This window comes from Cydia strobilella, chromosome 5 (genome assembly GCF_947568885.1).
Source record: "Cydia strobilella chromosome 5, ilCydStro3.1, whole genome shotgun sequence".
Taxonomy (NCBI): Eukaryota; Metazoa; Arthropoda; class Insecta; order Lepidoptera; family Tortricidae; genus Cydia; species Cydia strobilella.
In genome coordinates, this window is record NC_086045.1 from 13,457,068 (window position 1) to 13,475,852 (window position 18,785).

The window sequence follows — 18,785 nt, forward strand, 5'->3', positions numbered from 1 at the left end:
CATGCGTAGAAGATATTTAGCGGTTAAATTTTGGCTGAGATCTCAAGCGTTTGAAAATAACATAACCAGTGAAGTTGTTAAACAGTTAGATACTTTGTGTAATCATAGGTACTGGATTTCAAAGAAAACTCCTCTTTTGGTTAGTACACTTAGAGCCTACAGACAGTACCCAATTCAGTCGGCGAGTAAATTACCTACATATTCTTTGAGTAAATGGATTACTTCTTTTGATTTATCGCAAAACATTAGACTGAATGTTGAAGGGGTTAACGTTGCTAAAAAACAGTTATGCGCAGTCACTTTAAAAAACAAATGCAGTATGTTACTAAGTAAGGAGTATGCTACATGTTATAAGATTTTTACCGATGGTTCCAGGGAGGAAACCGGTTCTGGCGCGGCTTTCTTCGACCCGCAGATAGAAGTTAATGCTAAATTCAAAATAAACGCCGATATATCAATAATGCATACTGAACTAATTGCTATTTCAGAATCTTTAGCGTATATTTTATCGGTGGACTATAATAAATTTGTCATCTTATCTGACTCTAAAAGTGCCTTGTTACATTTGGCTCGGTTAACCTCGAGAACTCGAGGTCTACCGATAGCCTATCATATCTTGGAAACCATCGGTAAGATTCAAGCTGCAAATAACAAAGTTGTGATACAGTGGGTACCCTCACATATAGGCCTAACGGGTAACGAGGAAGCAGACCTCGCCGCTAAACTAGCCATTAGTGAAGGAAATGAATACGAATGTTTACCAGTGCACAATGAGATCCTGAGAGTAGCAAAAGAAAAGTGCCGTCTGCAGTGGAAGGAATATTATGATGAGCGGTCATTAACTAAAGGGATTTGGTATAAAACCATTCAGCACGATCTCCCTCGTTACCCGTGGTTTGTAAACATGGAAATAAAACGTAAGTACATTGTATCACTGCTTCGACTGCGTACTGGACACATACCTACCAACAAATTTAAATGTCTCATGAAGTTATCAGATTCACCTAATTGCCCAGACTGTAATATGGTGGAAGATGTGGTACACGTACTGACGGAATGTGTCCGGAGCGCTGCCCAGCGGCGCGGCTGTGTCAGTAGTAATAGTAGCAATGTAGGATGGTGTAACAGTGCCTTGGCCTCACCATCATCTAATGAGGCCAAGGAACTGCTTAATATTTATTTTTCCTCATTGTAGAATGTTACCTACATAACTAGATAGTCTAATTTATATATGTAGTTATAGACCAATGTAATTTTTGTATTACGGGGGTGGCTTAGCGCACTGCTAAAACTCCCAGGTTAAATAAAGAAAAAAAAAAAAAAAAATATGTATCTTGCGTGCAAGCAATCAATCAATCAATTTATTTGCAATAAAACATACTTAAATGCATAACTAAGTATTAGGTATATTAAAATCAAAAGTGCTCCCACCTCTAAAGAAAAAGAATAAGCCTGCAGGTATATCCGAAAATACAAAGCGCAATAAGTATAATAAAATCAATGCTAAATATAATCCCTTCCAATCGAATGAAATTTTGGTACGAATTACCTGTATTTAGCGCATAGTTTCATGTCAACAAAAACATAGAAAAATGATTAATTTTGTTTGAATTTAAGTTACAATTAGTATCTTTGACTAATAAATATATTATAATAATATATTAAAATGTATTTTGTATAGAATTCATATCCATTTTCAGCCAAAATATTTACACTTACTTTTGTATGGGTCTTTAATCTTTATATACCGACGCTAAGGGAAAGGGAAACACACTGACAACTGAGAAATAAAACCTAATAATACGTAGCGTCATAGCGGTATCTCAAATAAACCACAAATAAATAATATTTTTATGACAACAACCCCATATATAACAACTAAAGACAAATTATAACATAAATAATTCTTCGCAGTTAAAATTATCTTACTCTAAGGTGACGCGAAATCAATTTTCACGTTCTCTCTAATATCTCGAAATGTCTAAAAATGAGTTACCGCTAATTGCTTTAAGAGGGCAGTACCGCTATATACCGCTTTGTTTATTATTTTTTTCGAATTTTAAATTATTGTAATTATTATATTAGGTACATTATTATTTTTGGTCAAATTATTTTTATATGAATTATTTACTGATTTATATTACATTTAATTATAAATACACATTTTTAATTAATTCGGTTTCGAAAAAAAATAATATATATATATATATACATATTTAAAGTATTACTTATTTCTATTACATGTAGTCAATATTACTGATTTATATTACATTTACTTATAATTATACATTAATTATTAGTATTAGTATTACATAAAATATTTTCCATAATGTCAATATACAGAGAGGAAAGTGGGGACTACGTGTGTATGGAGAAGCGGCCGTCCCCTTTCATCTTAATAGCTCTTTGTAAAAAGTAAATTAGGTACCTACCCAAAAGGTGTAGAAATAAAAAGGACGGAAAATTACGGGGATTTTTTTTTTTATAAAGCTATTGTTTCAGCGAATTAAATAAATTGCGTGATAAAAAACAATTCAGAGCCTAAATAAAATGTAAGGTACCTACAATATGAAATTTATTGGACTTTTTTTTCTAGTGACAACGCAAATACTTCGCAAAATGAGAGTAAATAATCTTGGGCCTTGTCATGTGGAACCAGAGCGGACTGTTTTGGTTAAATAAATTACCTTTATGAAAATGGAAATAAAATTATTTGTTCCGTATTCATCATGTACTTACCTACTATATGGAACTGGTTTTTCGTGATTTATTTTTTGAATATATATATACATATACAGGGTGTCCTTAGCCATTGGACAAAGCCGAAATGTACATATGCATTAGGGTATTTAGAATCAGTATACCAAGTATCATAACAACCGGTGTAGCGGTTACGAAGAATTACTATTTTTTACTTTGGAGCAGCCTGTATGTGTTAATAGCTCCTGAGGTAATAAAAAGTATGAAGCCTTCTTCGACCTTATTGATTATCTTTTTTATTTATGACATTAATAAGATTCTGACTTCGAACAAGTTGTCACAAACACTGCCAATGATTGATACAGTATGTTTCTTTTTGCGGTCGATCATTGGAAATAATTTTTGTTGAAAATTTTATTTTTTATCTTTTGTTCTAATTAAAATAATACTAACTTATTCCTGAGAAGTAACCCTACGTGGGATTTCAGTGTTTGTCCAATGGCTAAGGTCAACCTGTATATCTATTATGTATCCTAAACAAAGGCTTTGCCCAATCGGTAAGCCTTTTAATTGTAGTTGCCTTTGATGTACTGGAGACGCATTTTTTTCTTACCTATGGTTATGTTTGTAAATTTTGTACATTAAAACTATTAAGTTTTAAATAAGCAGTTGTCAATACACTTGCAAAGCCCGTCCACCAACTTCTATAGTATTTTATACAATCGTGATATAATGGAGAGCTTTTCAGTCGAGTACCGTGTTTAGGCAACGAAGCTTGCTGAGTTGCCTAAGTCAGGTACGAGATTGAAAAACTTATTGATTATATCACTATTGTATACACTACTTTTTAGGGTTCCGTACCCATAGGGTAAAAACGGGACCCTATTACTAAGACTCCGTTGTCCGTCTGTCCGTCTGTCTGTCTGTCTGTCACCAGGCTGTATCTCATGAACCGTGATAGCTAGACAGTTGAAATTTTCACAGATGATGTATTTCTGTTGCCGCTATAACAACAAATACTAAAAAGTACGGAACCCTCGGTGCGCGAGTCCGACTCGCACTTGGCCGGTTTTTCTACGAGTCAACAAAAATAATACTTTAAACTACTTAGTAGAATCATAAAGGTAAAAGTATTCAGCTAAGATACGCGAGCAACTGCGCTCTCATACTCGTACGCGCTCGGCCGCCCGGAGGGTTGGTCAACGACACCTTCTCGTAACTCAATACTCAATATTTTATTGCAAATTCACAAAGTAATTGTACTCATGAGGCCCTAATAAAATTTTTAGACAATCTTGTTCTCGATTTTGGCTAGCTGTGATTGGTCAATTTCATTATAGTTGACTAAACTGTATCGAAATGAATATTATAGTTGAGTTGGGAGCCCATACATGAAAAGTACCCAATTGCAGTTTGCTATACGAAATCTTAATTCAACCATTACGGTCGACGAGTAACAAAAAAAAGTTTATACTTTTATACTCGAAAACAAAATCATAGACGGATCAAAGTTTGTTCCCGTCACTTAAAAAAAACACATTAATCATTTTATGGTTGACTATCCGTACGAAAGCAGAGAACGAAGTAACTTACATAATATGGAAAATGATATTATAATATTATTATTATATCATTTTTCATTTAAAGTAGACATTAAATTATAATAACCAAATAATACCTACCTAACCTCTCTCTCATCTCATCTTATTTCTGAATGGGAAAACTGCCAAAGTAAAGATGACAGTTAATTAATTTAATGAAAAATGATCTTCAACGTTGCTATGGCAGAAGCCTATTTACGTATAAAATAATATAAAACTTGTTAACTTGCAACATATTTCAACTCTAAGCCTACACAGATAAATCTAAAAATTTAGAAGCTTGCATCGATCGAATGGGATTGTGTTTACCCTGTGACTGCCGATAGAGATTTGTTCTAGCAAAACATATAGACCCGGAGCGCTCACTCAGTGCAGGTTATCGTATCTCTGTTTCACAAACATAAACGTATTAATAAGCTGTGACAAACAACATGTCGTTTCACAAACAAAATCCCGGGCACAAAAAGCCGTTTAATCTGATCAAACATTTTGCTCTCCCAGCATTTGTGCCCAAACTAATTTGGCACTCGCAGGGTCGGTCATGCATAACAAATGTGTGCCTGAGCGATTTATAAAATATTCACACATTGTCAGACAGCGATTTAGCTATGAATCTTGGCTGCTACACATAGTATACACGTGCGACAATGTAAATATTATGCAAATAACCGTAAATTTATAAAAATATTAATAATTTATATGCAAGTGAGCAATTCTATACTTTTACCTGTATGTGTGCTAAAAATTATGAATGGAAACGACTAATGTACACGTAGGTACATAGGTAATATTAAAATAACTTCACAATTTTCACGCATAGTTAATGAAAATGTCGTACATGTGCAACCATGACAACAACAAGAGGATAACGAAATTAAAAACTCAAATTGTCAAACAGAACTTACCTGTTTTACCCGCGCGATTGAACCCAAAAAATTTATAACAGGATTTTAAATAAAGTTTCCAATTTTCTGTAGAGCAAAAAAAGCAAAACCCAAATCGCAAAATGTCACAGACAATAGGTACGTGGGTAGCTTGTTTTTAGGTCGTTGTTCTGCACGCGAGCTTACTAAAACATAAAAAAAGCGAAAAAATATAAAAGGACTGTTGAACTGCGTGAATACGAACGGCAAATTTACGTCTACAAGTAAATATCAAGGCAACAAGAGCTTATGAAGACTCGTTTCGTGGTGATCGTTAAGAGAACGTATAGTAAATATTCGTATGTACGCTTATGAATAATTATGTTCGCGTAAGTTCAAGCATACTTAGCGTATTCTTTAAAAGAGTTCGTTATTTTTATTTTTACTGTGCACATTATTATAAAATTGGATGTTCGTCTGTTATCACAACGTTTAATTAGTACATCTTGTATATAATTGAAAGCTTATTAGTATTTTACGTTACATAATACATTTGTGTACCTACGTGTATCTAAATAAAAATATTGTCCTTTTTTTAATATATAAATTCGTATGTCCTGACTGACTTATCAACGCAGTGCCGAAGCTACAATAGCGAGAAAGTTTCTTTTTTTAGCCTGAAAGTTGCTGATAGGCATAAAACATGTACAAGAAATAAGAAACGATTTTGAAAAATTCAACCAAAGGTTAAATGGGTGATGAACGTTGTATGTGGTACTAGATTTATTTTAAGCTAGGAACTTGAAAATTTATCAAAAATGTATTTTATTAATAGACAAGAAAATCAATTTCAGTTTTTTTGAAAATACATTTAAACATTTCAATCAATTTCATCGTTTTTGAAATTTCATTTGAAGGAAAGTTTGTATTGGGATATTTGGAATCGAATATGATTTTGAGTGGGGGACTTGAAACTTTGTATCTTAGATAAGATAGATAAGGTAATAATTAATTTGATAAAACACGAGTTATACAGGGTGGGCCAGTGATAAGTGCATTTAAGAAAAAATTAATAATTAATCAATTTTTATGTTTTTAAATAAAAATTATAATTAGAATTTGGGATAAAGAAATAAATTTTACGTTTTAAAAATTAAATCATCAAAATGTCGTCCGTAGCGGTTGCGGCACTCTTCCAGTCTTGCTTGTAAATTTTGAAAGACTTTCGTTAGAAGTTGCGGAGATACTGATTGGATTTTTGACGAATATTCTCCTTTAATTCTGCTGTGGTTGTCGGATTATTGGAGTACATTGTACGCTTCAAGTAACCCCACAAAAAGAAGTCTGCCGACGTTAAGTCAGGGCTCCTGGGAGGCCAAGCAATGTCACCTCGCCTCGATATCAATTTTTGAAGAAACATTTCACGCAAAACTTCCAGGGTCACGTTACTTGTACGGCAGGTGGCCCCGTCTTGCTGAAACCATGTGTTGTTGTTGTAACCATACGATTCGTGAAGTTTCGGAGCCAAGACATCTCTTAAGAGCCAACAGGAGGTGAGCCCGGGTTCAATTTTGAGATTTCAAGTTGAATATCGCCGTCGCTCTGACGGGGGCGGTACCGCGTAGCGAGGGACTATTCCAGTGTGTGTGGTGCACGCACACAGACGCGAACGCATTTTGCGCTCCTCGCCGGCCTCCGCTGGCCGGCCCGCTCTACGCTATAGCTATGCATATAATACCAAATACCACGCCACACACCACCCAGTTCTTTTCTTACTTTATTCTTCGATTTGAACTACTAAGCGTTTGCTTATTCCCTGTTATTGTGGTTAACTCCTTGATTTTAAGTAACTGAATTCAATATCCTTCTACAACCTGCAATATTATTAATGCTTAACATTTCGAGGTACAGAAGGGTAAAAAAACATAACATAACATGGACATACAAGAAAACATTGTTGTATAAAAACATACAAGATAACGGCTGTTAAATTAATCCAATTAAATATTTTTAAATATAAACAAAAATATTAAATTATAGTCGTAAGTATTTTAAAAGTAAAACTCCCTTATACCTTGACTTTAAACAAAGTATTTTACTTATAACTTACTTGGTTCGTATGAATTAGTGACATACCGAATTAAAAAAGAAAGCTATAACTCCCGCGGGAACATTAACGCCTTTTCCCTTCAGTACACCTGCATAGAATAAGATCTTTTCGAGCAAGTGTGATTAAAAACAAATTTGCCGCTCTCCGGCTACGTGGAATAGAAAAAATTAGCCTCAGGTTAGATAAAATATCATAACAAAGAAACATGTGACATGTGATATTTCTTACTTTGATGTAATTATACAGTTTTATTAATTGTCCGTTTTTCATTTATGAGTCAGATTTTGATAAAAATGTTTGAAGAGCTAATTCTGGTCGGAATAAATATGAAACCCCAATTTGGGACAATAGTCTAGTCTACAAAACGTTCAAGGTGGTGAAAAATATAATGTAAGCTGTTCGCATAAAAAAACCGCAAATCGATGTACAGGTTACCCGTTTGGTACACGTATACTAGAGGTCAAAACAATTTTTGTGACCCGCAGTTCCTAAAAAAAATCCCTTAGGAGGGAGTGCTGAAACCTTTTTTTTATATATATATTTTTTTCAAACCTATCGTAATCTTCTCTTGTCTATCATACGAAAGGGCTTTTTGAAGCGATTCTGAAAATACCACATCATTACATTTTAGCCAGTTTTAGGGTTCCGTACCTCAAAAGGAAAAACGGAACCCTTATACTTTATAGGATCGTGCGTCTGTCTGTCTGTGTGTCCGTCTGTCACAGCCTATTTTCTCCGAAACTACTGGACCAATTAAGTTGAAATTTGGTATACATATGTAAGTTTGTGACCCAAAGACGGACATGTAACGTAAACAAATGAATTTTAAACATGGGGACCACTTTTAGGGGGTAAATGAGAAAATTAAAAATAAAGTATTTTAAACTATAATAACTATATCGTGTTATATATCAAATGAAAGAGCTCATTGTGAGAATCTCTAATACATTTTTTTATAATTTAGGATAAATAATTTAGAAGTTATTCAAGAAAATAGGCAAAAAATGATCATTCCCCCCTTTATCTCCGAAACTACTGGATCTAAAATTTATAACAAAAATACACAAAATAGATCTTTACCAAAAGATTACAGGAAAACCTATTGGAAATTGCAGTCAAGCGTGAGTCGGACTTAATTACTTAGTTTTTGATCCGACCCCTACGGGTTTTTTAAAGACATTTCACTCACGTTTCATATAAAAAATACATTGTTTAAATTTTGTAATGTACAGAACCCTTGGAACGCGAGTCCGACTCGCACTTGGCCGGTTTTTCTTAAATTGAAACAAAAAGAATTTTCAAAACATACCAAGTTTGGACTCCTCCAGTTACGATATGGCTGATTTTTTTTTGTACAATATACCACAAATGATACGTGATATTCTCATATCGAACCCCAAAAAAGCAATTTTAAAAATAATTTTATTTAGTTTTTTTTTTCAATACAAAGTGACACAATCTACTTCAATACCTATTTTACGAGACTTATGGAACTGTACTGCAGATACGGTACATATTAATCATACAATGATACGTAATATCCATATATCCAACGGGAAATACCTCTTTAACCCTTTAACTTGACCCCAAACTTGGTATGTTTTGAAAATTCTATTTGTTTTAATTTACAAAAAAAGGGATTTTTTTAGGAACTGCGGGTCAAAAATTTTGTTTTGACCTCTTAGTATGCGTGTGCCAAACGGCTAACCTGTACATCGATTTGCGGTTTTTCATTGAAATTGGGCTTGTACGGCTGCCACTAATAGAGATACTAATTCCTAAAAATACGTATGATACCTCATTGGATTCGGAATGATGTCTAGAAAAATGTATTCGAAGCGTTAATTTATTCCCACTTAAAAAAAGTTCAAAAGCTATTAACAAAAAACGGCCAAGTGCGAGTCGGACTCGCGCACGAAGGGTTTCGTACCATTACGCAAAAAACGGCAAAAAAATCACGTTTGTTATTTGGGAGCGACATTTAAATATTTATTTTATTTTAATGTTTCGTTCATATATTCAGATTTGTATATGAAAATGTGAAACTATTATTTCTAAAATAAATTATTCGTCCCTAATTTACACAAAATTTATACCAAATTTGATCTCATAGATCATGATCAACAGATAGGTAGAAATAGAGGCAAACTGGACCGCAGAAGCCGACTTTTCCCCTTCCTTTTTGGGGGGTAGCCAGGACTTAATCTCGTAGCTAGTGCGTCAGCTCAGCTTTGTATGAACCAAGGAATAATAAATAGTATTAAACGATATCCCCTGAGGCCAAAGTGCATACTCACTTTACTTACTTCGCCTACTAAGAGGCAAATCGCGACTGTTATGGTTTATCGATCTTATCACATCACTAGATTATCGACATTCAATATCGACTATTGCCCGTCACTTTTCTGTCTGTGTACGTATTTAGAAACTTGACCCCGCCCCTAAAATTAGTACGATAAGGACAACTGCAGCTTAGGCGAAAAATCCTGCGTAAAAATCTCAAAAATCGAGGTTTTGTACTCGACTGTTTCCTCCTCCAAAACTTAACCAATCGTAACCAAATTTGGAAATCTAAATGATTATGAAATTGTCTGTGTCGGACTGTTTTGATTTTTTGGCTAATTGATATCAGTTTTGAATACCACGCCTCTCATTGCGGCATAGTCAGTGAGGCCATTTTTGGCCATGTTTGAAGGGCTCTAGCGCCTTAAAAAACAAAAATATCAAAAAAAGCAAAACACACCGACACAGATATTGACAATATTAATCTGTGTTGAAAAAATCATTCCTCTAGCTTCAAAAACCACGGAGGAAACAGTCGAGTACGTTTGTATGGAGAAATGACCACTCCTGTTGGCTCTTAACACGAAAGTCTTGTTAAGTCTTTCAAAATTTACAAGCAAGACTGGAAGAGTGCCGCAACCGCTACGGACGACATCTTAATGATTTAATTTTTAAAACGTAAAATTTATTTCTTTATCCCAAATTATAATAATATTTTTTTATTTAAATAATAAAAATTGATTTTTTTTTTTTTTTTTTTTAAATGCATTTATCACTGGCCCACCCTGTATGTAAGATGTTAATATACAAATTCAGATTTGGGCGATTTTCCTTTATCTCTAAGGTCAATCACTCCGCCGTTTTTGTTGTCGCACCCACAATTAGCCCACCTGTGTGGGTGCATACGTCGCTCGTACATGGCTACTTGGCCAGATCAGTCCCACTTAAGCCTGGCGGTTTTGACACCAACGTCTGCAAATCTTCAGTTTGTACATAAGTTGGTAAGTGATCACGTTTCAGCAACGTAAGTTGTGTTGGCAGTACCGATACACGTTTCCATAAGTTTCCGTGTAAGGGCTAAACTTTAGGAAACTAAACTAAAGGAAAGCCTCCCTTCAGTGGCTTCTTAAGAGATTCGTAGCCCTGCCATGCGTTTTCGATCCATCTTTCGACCTCCTGTCTTTGGTTAAAAGAGACTATTTGGCCTAGTACGTCTACTCGTCGACATAGTGTATAAATGGTCTGCATTGGTCTACTCTCCTCCTTATTAATCTTTGTACCGTTGGTCATTGTCTGAGTTTCAGACCATTTTGAGGCTAACTAGGAGGCGTGAAAACAAAATTCATTACAATATTGAGATTAATTAATTTAATATAATTATTTAATTTCTGACAACAAACCCGAGTGTTTTTGGCAAAGTACACACAACTTGCGTCTTTGTTGCCATAAATGCTTCCTTTTTTGTGTTAGAAACAAGCCGATATAACAGAATAGATAAATTATTTGATACAAAAACAAAATCAACCTTTTGTCGTAGGATAAGCAGTCTAAGGCGAATCGAATCATTAATGGAACAGAACCAAAACGAGCATTTCAATCTAATTCTAAGATTGTGGCATCTAGGGCTAGCCAAGTGGTACCCGGCTGGCGTTAGCTATATTCTCCACGAATGTCTTGACAGTGACTCGGTGACTGATATTAGCTATATTTCGTGTGTCAGTTTTGACCCTTTCTTTGAGTCATTCCTGTAAGGTGCGTAATGATTTCTCCTCTCGTATAAAGTTCTACTAAACGAGAAATTTGTATCTCGTGCGTGTTAAAACTCACCTGTAAATAGGCACGTCGTCCTTATACCACACTACAAGCAGCAGCGCATCAGGCGGCTGGGGAGAACGGGTGTCGCACGGCAGCGTGGCTTCGCCGCCCGACACCCCTGTCACTTTGACGATGTCCAGAGATTCCGCCCGGACACTCGACAACGGCCGGAGACCTGTTGACAAAGGGCGACTATGAATTTTGAACGCTTTTTCCGGTGAAGGTTTTTTGAATTTTACTTTTGGCAGTATTTAATTTGAAAGTAGGTTTTACCTTGAATACACATATTATAACACCTATAAGCGTAGTAGTTTCAAGTTTATCTTTCCTTCAAATTTTCGTTAGTTCTTTAGTGGATTAATTTATTTAGAAATAATTATATGTTACACATTTTATACTACCTACGAGTATACTTATGAAATTACTCCTCCACTGTATAAAAGTATAAAAAATAAAGTTTAATAAATACTTTTCACAAAAACTATTTTGAACATGTTCGGTTGACTCATTAATGAGTTTTTCCAAGAAACTTTTCTTTTTAATAATTAATGTCATTACCGGGTCTAACGCGATTAGATTTCATTATTTCGCGAAATCTACTCGCGTTAGACCCGGTAATGGCATTAACTATTTGTACAAAACGCGAGAGTTTAAAGTGTTTTCTTTTTAATGCCGAGAAGATGGGTTTTTATATCGTACAGCTACGGAACACTCCATTAAGCGTGGTCCGACTCGCACTTGGCCGGTTTTTTTATCAATTCTGACTTTTTGTCGCTGACTGTCAATATTTTTTTATCTGTGAATACAATTAAATTGGTTCCCATTATTATGTAATATTTTTTATGGCATAGTTTATATAATTATATTATAACTAACCTTGTGCATTTTATGTAAAAGTCAAGTTTAACTCAGTTAAGTTACGCAGATTTTTATTACTTTGAATATTATTTGTGCATTAAGTCGATCCTTCGAATGAGGGCTACCGCGTTTAATTTCGCCGCTAGGGGCGCTAGTGTAGATGGAGGTATTTCAAAATGTCAAATGCATGGAGGTATTTTAAAATGTCAAATGTTAGGGGTTTAAAAAAAGTGCTAACTAAAATATATGCAAAATTAAACAGGTTGAAAAAATGGCACATTCAGACGTTAAAATACCTTTGTGTATATTTGAACGTATTGATTTTATAAAAATAAGCATTGAAGAATTTTGAGATCTGTTTTTCTGGACCTACATCAACAGTGGCGCCAACTGGTGAGCACAAAAATGATAGCCCTAATTGTTTTAGGCATAAAGCATTTATGCATAAAACTTGTTAATCGAAAATGAATTGATAGCTTTATTTTGCTTAAGTATTACAGTATTTATAGGCTCTATAATGCGAAAAGGGTTTCGGACAAACAAAAGTAGGTATGCAAAATAGAGCCTTTTTCGATAATAAGTCGCGGTCCAAGTGACAACATTAAGTTTTTGTGGAGGTCGCAGTCTAATCTAACCTAACCCGCTTTTCTGGCAGCATATATTGTTTCTGTTAAGGTTGCAGTTCTAAGTAGACCTAACCTAGTATCAAAGAGAATAGAGTGTATAGAGGGTTATTGACATAGTAAATTTTGTAGTCACACTAAATTTACTGCCATCTATCGACACAGGATTAAAACAAACAATGAAACTTTATGAAAAAAAATACCTATGTGGATAATTGTTCTTTTTTTTTAGAACGCCATATGACTTTGACCCATGTTCTTTTACTGATATGTGCTAAAATTATTAAATATCAAACGGTGAGCATGGAATATCGAAGCCTTTTTCCAATATCGATATTTTTTCGATATCGTAATTTCGAATATCGGTTTTCCGATAGTTTCGATATTTTCGATATTTTTCGATACTGGAAGGAAAAGGTAATAAACTGGAATAAAATAACATTATAATTCAAAATTGACATTTATTTATCAATCAAAGTAATAAAATACGTATGAGCAAAGATAGATATAACTCCGTAATAGATGGATACAGTCTAAGGAAAAAACGTGCCTCGAAAATCACGAAAATTTGATTCTCGATCAGATGGCGCCACTAGTTTTGGCCTACACTCGTATAGAGGGCGTTGACTGTTTCGTTTGTTATTTATAATTTTAACGCATACCAGTGAAAGAACATGGGTCAAAATCATATAAAAATAATTAATGCAAATAATAAAATCATTTATCCATATTTAAATACATTTTATCGTATTTTTATAAATATTTATTTTTAGTTTTAAAGTGTGTCGACAGATGGCAGTGAATTTACTGGGGTTACAAAATTTAATATGACAGTACCGCTCTAGTATAAGTTATAAGTTACTCTATGGTATGAGTGTAACAAACTGCAACACTATAAAATTAAAATTTGTCAGCGTGTGCGCGTCAGAAGTTATTCAAGGTCAAGGGTCATACAAATCGGTTTTTCGCGGATATCAAAATTAAAATTTCTATAGCTACGATGTTATTTACATGTAGGTAAGAGTTGTAGAGCATAAAATTTGCGACAAGTTAGGTACCAAACATTTCATGAGATGAGCCGATTTCAAGATATAGGGCACAGAAAGCGTAGTGATCAGACATACGTACTATGAGGCTTGCCTCATCATATACCTGACATTGATTGACTGATGATTGACCGTGTCCAGTCGTGAATATCGGTGAATAATACCTAATAATATCTTCCATAAAGTTATTTAATCATCTTTTATTATAAATGTATTATAAATTCAATATACGCGATATAATCCGTTTTCATAGTTTTAGTTCATCTTTTATTAATCATGTACAGCTTTTAAAAGTTGTCTGTCCTGTAGAAAATAAGTAACCGCTTGTGTCCATGTCAGTATACGTACGGCGTACTTACAGGTTATTATTAAAATCGATCGTACACAGAGTTCCTAATATGGCCATCTACGGTTCCCATTACCGGATCAGCTCGATGTCATTACATTCTCATCGGTCTTTCATAATGTATGCCAAATTTTAGGTCAATCTGAAACCGAGAAATATAGCCGAAAAATATATGAATAGTAGCCGAGAAATGGTTGGCAAATTTTGTAGCCAAGTTTCATAGTAGTTACATACGACTTGTGCTTGCCAATATCACGTTTTTAAAGGAAACAAAGTATTTGGTATCACAGTAGTACTCGTATAGTATATTGATATAATTATTATTGTACTTAAAGGGTAACTCTGTGGGATTATATGATATTGATTCAGAAGACACGATTAACAGTGTTTTTTTTTTTACTAAACCGTTCATTCCGGAAATATTTTACAGCCTTTCGTTGGAACTCGTTTGCTCAGCGAAGGCTCCTCAGAACACCGGGCGCGATCGTGACAAATTGCCCGATTAACAATTCGCGTCCCGCCGGAGGAGATGGCGCGAGTAACGATCCAATATATCAAAGGATTTTTCCGAACACCGACACTGTAGTTACTACGTGTTTATTAAGACGGTGCGAAATGACAGTTATGTGAGGGATTTTGAGGCGACTTCTTACGTGTTACACTGTGAAAGTTATTCAAACATAACAAAAGTTTATGGCCAAAACATTAATTTTTACTATTAAAACAATCTAACATAAAGGTAAAATGTGTCGCCGTCCGACACCGTACTGTAATGATTTTCAAACAAAGTGATAAAAAAAACCGGCCAAGTGTGAGCCGGACTCGCGCACGAAGGGTTCCATACAATTACACAAAAAACGGCAAAAAATTACGTTTGTTGTATGGGAGCCCCACTTAAATATTTATTTTATTCTATTTTTCGTATTTGTTGTTATAGCGGCAACAGAAATACATAATCTGTGAAATTTTCAGCTATCTAGCTATCACGGTTCATGAGATACAGCCTGGTGACAGACGGATAGACAGACAGATAGACAGCGGAGTCTTAATAATAGGGTCCCGTTTTTACCCTTTGGGTACGGAACCCTAAAAAACAGTGCAGTTAATCGCATATATATAAAAGATCGATTCCCCTTTGTACAAATGAACACCATATTTCAAATATTCTTGACATTTTGATCACTGTGTAAATAATAGATAATAAATAAAATAAAACATTTTATTTAAAGCCCTTATTATTTCTATTCAAAATAATGATATACAAATTTCTATCAATTTAATTAAATAATTTTACGTAAGCACCATTAGATCTCTTAATTCAACAAACAGGTTATTTGTTTAACAACCTGGGTCCCGTTTCACGAAAGCTTAATAAGGCCGTTCCCTGAGCCAGAAGGCACACTCCTTATATGATCATGTTTTTCTAAGAGGCGTTGATATTCGTAGACGTGGAAAAAATATATGTAGTTCTTGACTATATTATCTTTAATAACAAAGGTTCCGATACACGAAATATGACACTTCGCTCGATACAATTAATTCCCAAAATAACCTCTAACTCGGACTTTTAATCAAACTTTACTCGGTTATTTATTATGTGATACTATAAACAAAAAAAAAAGAAGAAAAAACATTCTTAACTTTCGAATTTCGATATTGTAGGGTAACGTTTTTAAAATAAATAAAAATCGACAAAATTCGATCAAAATTGACACTTGGCGCGCATGATCTTTCCCGTTCTTTCTTGCGAAATGTGACAGTGACAGCGGCAAACTGATGGAACGGCCTGAATAGGTAACTTGTTTTGCTTAGGTAGTGGAAGTTTGTTTATCAAATTATCAGTGACAGACTTCCACTAGTTTAACAAGTTACTTACAAGCTTCCATGAAACGAGCCTCAGAAATATACTTGTATAATTTATCATGAACACTACATAAAACAAATAAGTAGCTACCCAAAACTAAGAACAGCACCCAAAGTTCCCGAGACAAGCGGTCCCTCGTAATCAAATTCCTTACTTTAGTCCAATTAGCTCACACAATAAGAATGCCTCTGTCTCTTTCTATTACCAAACTAAAGCCAGGACGACGAGATAAGATAAAGAATTGGCACGAAAGAGAAAGCGATAAATAACGGGTAATTAGATAAGGACAAAGTTTATCTCATCTCATTCGGATTTTCTTTAATGAAGTCCCTGGATATAGGAGACTTGAAAGGAATCTAAATCGGTTGCGAGCGCCTACAACTTATTTTGCTACTAGTGACTTTTTTGACAAATAATTTATGTCAATGAGATTGGATTTAATACTGTAATCCTATAATATATAGACATAGACATTTATTCATAATATTTTAAATATTACATGTCAATCATTATACATTAAAATTTAATAAAATATAAGAATTAAATTTTTCAATTAACACATTATTAAATTCCATTATAAAATTAAACACATTATTAAATTCTATTATTAAATAACACACATTATTATATAACTAGGTACCTATTATAGGGACATGGTCGGCTACTTCTATAATTATGATTGGTTGAAGTTGATACACGGTTTCACCTGTGTGATTTTTATAGCAAGCATGTGTCGTGGGTCGTGGGTTTGGGATTTTAATAAACATTCCACAACATACTTAGGTACTTAATTCGGAAGTTAATGCAATATCACTTTGAACCGGAATAAATCGGTAGAAGTCGAAACGTTTTATGATTAACAACTTTGTGCAAAAAGTTTGTAAGTATAATTCCCGGTAACTATATTGTCTTTTTTTATGTTGGTAACAGTCGAATCTGGAAAACGAAAAAGTTTTTGTTATTACAATTTACTTGTCTGAAAATCCTCCATTTATTAGGAAGGAAATCAGCAGGGCAGTCGACAGTCATCCTAATCGCCGATAACGGTGACAATTATTTAGGGTTGCCAAGTAGCTAAAAAAATTGTTAATAATCGTCTGTCACTTCATAAATGAATTCTAAAACAATACATACATAATGCCACAAACAATTCAGGGTGTCTGACGGGAAGCGGTCACCGTAGCCAATGCGCGTTGCCGAATCTTTATAAATCTCTTCCTTACTTTAATAAAATCTGTAGGTACTTATGTATTGGCTTCCTTTATTGAGTTATAACATGAAAGTTTTATAATATTGTCTTCGGTAACCGCGATAGTTACCTATTCATGAAATAAACCTATGATAACGGATTATATCGCGTATATTGAATTTATAATACATCCCGACGATTCGAACCCTTTACAGCGTTCATGGTCAACGGGTGCTACGCTACGCCGGCTCTAACCCTACACCTCTGACCCGAGAAGATTTAATTCCCTCCTAAATCGTAGGAGAGTATCCCAATATGGAACCGGCAAGAAACTAGGCGGGTCACATCTTTTTAAAACATATTACACTCAGAATGTCCAACATCATCCAACACAAAGTTCTCACAGTCTGTGTCTCGCGTGTTCCTTTATTTAAGTTTTATGTTGTAACGTACATATATTATATTGGAATCCAAAATTGCAAACAAACTCATAAACTTACATACAAACTGTGTAACTACGTAATGTAGAGCATGTAGATATATGTATAAACGAAAATGTTGACAACCCTAGCTTTCTCGTAGCGCGTTCCGATGCTAATCGCATCGTTTGTCACGGGACGACGCGGATTACTCGCGTGCGTCGGAATAATATTGTCCCACTGCTGCTGCTGGTAGTGCTGGTGCACCCGCATCTGTTAAAAACGATCATTTCGTTATATTTATGTGAAAAAAAACACCGGGTGGGGCTGGGTCAGACACACGGCCGGCCGTTGCTTTTAAGATAAAGCGTTTAATCATTTACGGCCGGTCAGTGCTGCCTCTAAAAAAACACCTGGTCAAGTGCGAGTTCGTTTAACTTGTGCACCGAGGGTTCCGTACAAACTATCAATTATCTCATGTAAGTATCAGCAGAAAAGATTTTGACTTTTGACCAGAAGTATATACTTAGCATAATTGTATACAGCACCATCTATCGGCGTCTAATTTCAAGTCTAATAACAAAGGCGGTTAAATTGCCAATTAAATTAGAAAATGTATTTTGATAATGAAACAAAAAGTTATCAAGTTAGAGGGGCTCTTATACTTTTACTGTGATACTTATGATAATGTTAATGTTTTATAAAAAATCATAATTTTTCATTGGTAAACTTCGGAGATAAGGGGGGCGGGGTACTTTTTCACATTTTCCTTGAAAAAACAATAAAAATTGTTTTGGAATGTTCAATTTGAGCTCTTTCAAATGATACCCCACTTGAATGTAGACTTTAAAATTTTGCCCCCTTTTAATATTTTATTCGATAGTTAATAAAAATAAAATACAATAAAACTTTCACCATAGGGTTCCTTTTGTACCTTTTTGGTACAGAACCCTAGCAAACGAATTCCTTTGACACGGACCCTGGCAGTAGCGCGGGGACAGCCGAGCGCCGCGCGCCGGCGCTAGCTCAGCGACATTAGTGCGGGGCGAGAGGGCGATCACGATGAGT

General features: G+C 34.7%; 1 protein-coding gene across 2 annotated transcripts in view; it reads right to left on the minus strand.

The window, feature by feature from the left end:
• LOC134741654 (hemicentin-2-like) overlaps positions 1-18,785 on the minus strand; it is a 241,468-nt gene that overhangs the window by 79,769 nt on the left and 142,914 nt on the right. For both annotated transcript variants that reach the window (XM_063674514.1, XM_063674513.1), the window contains one exon: positions 11,385-11,547. In XM_063674514.1, coding sequence (XP_063530584.1) covers positions 11,385-11,547 — 163 coding nt within the window. The remainder of the gene's footprint in view (positions 1-11,384; positions 11,548-18,785) is intronic.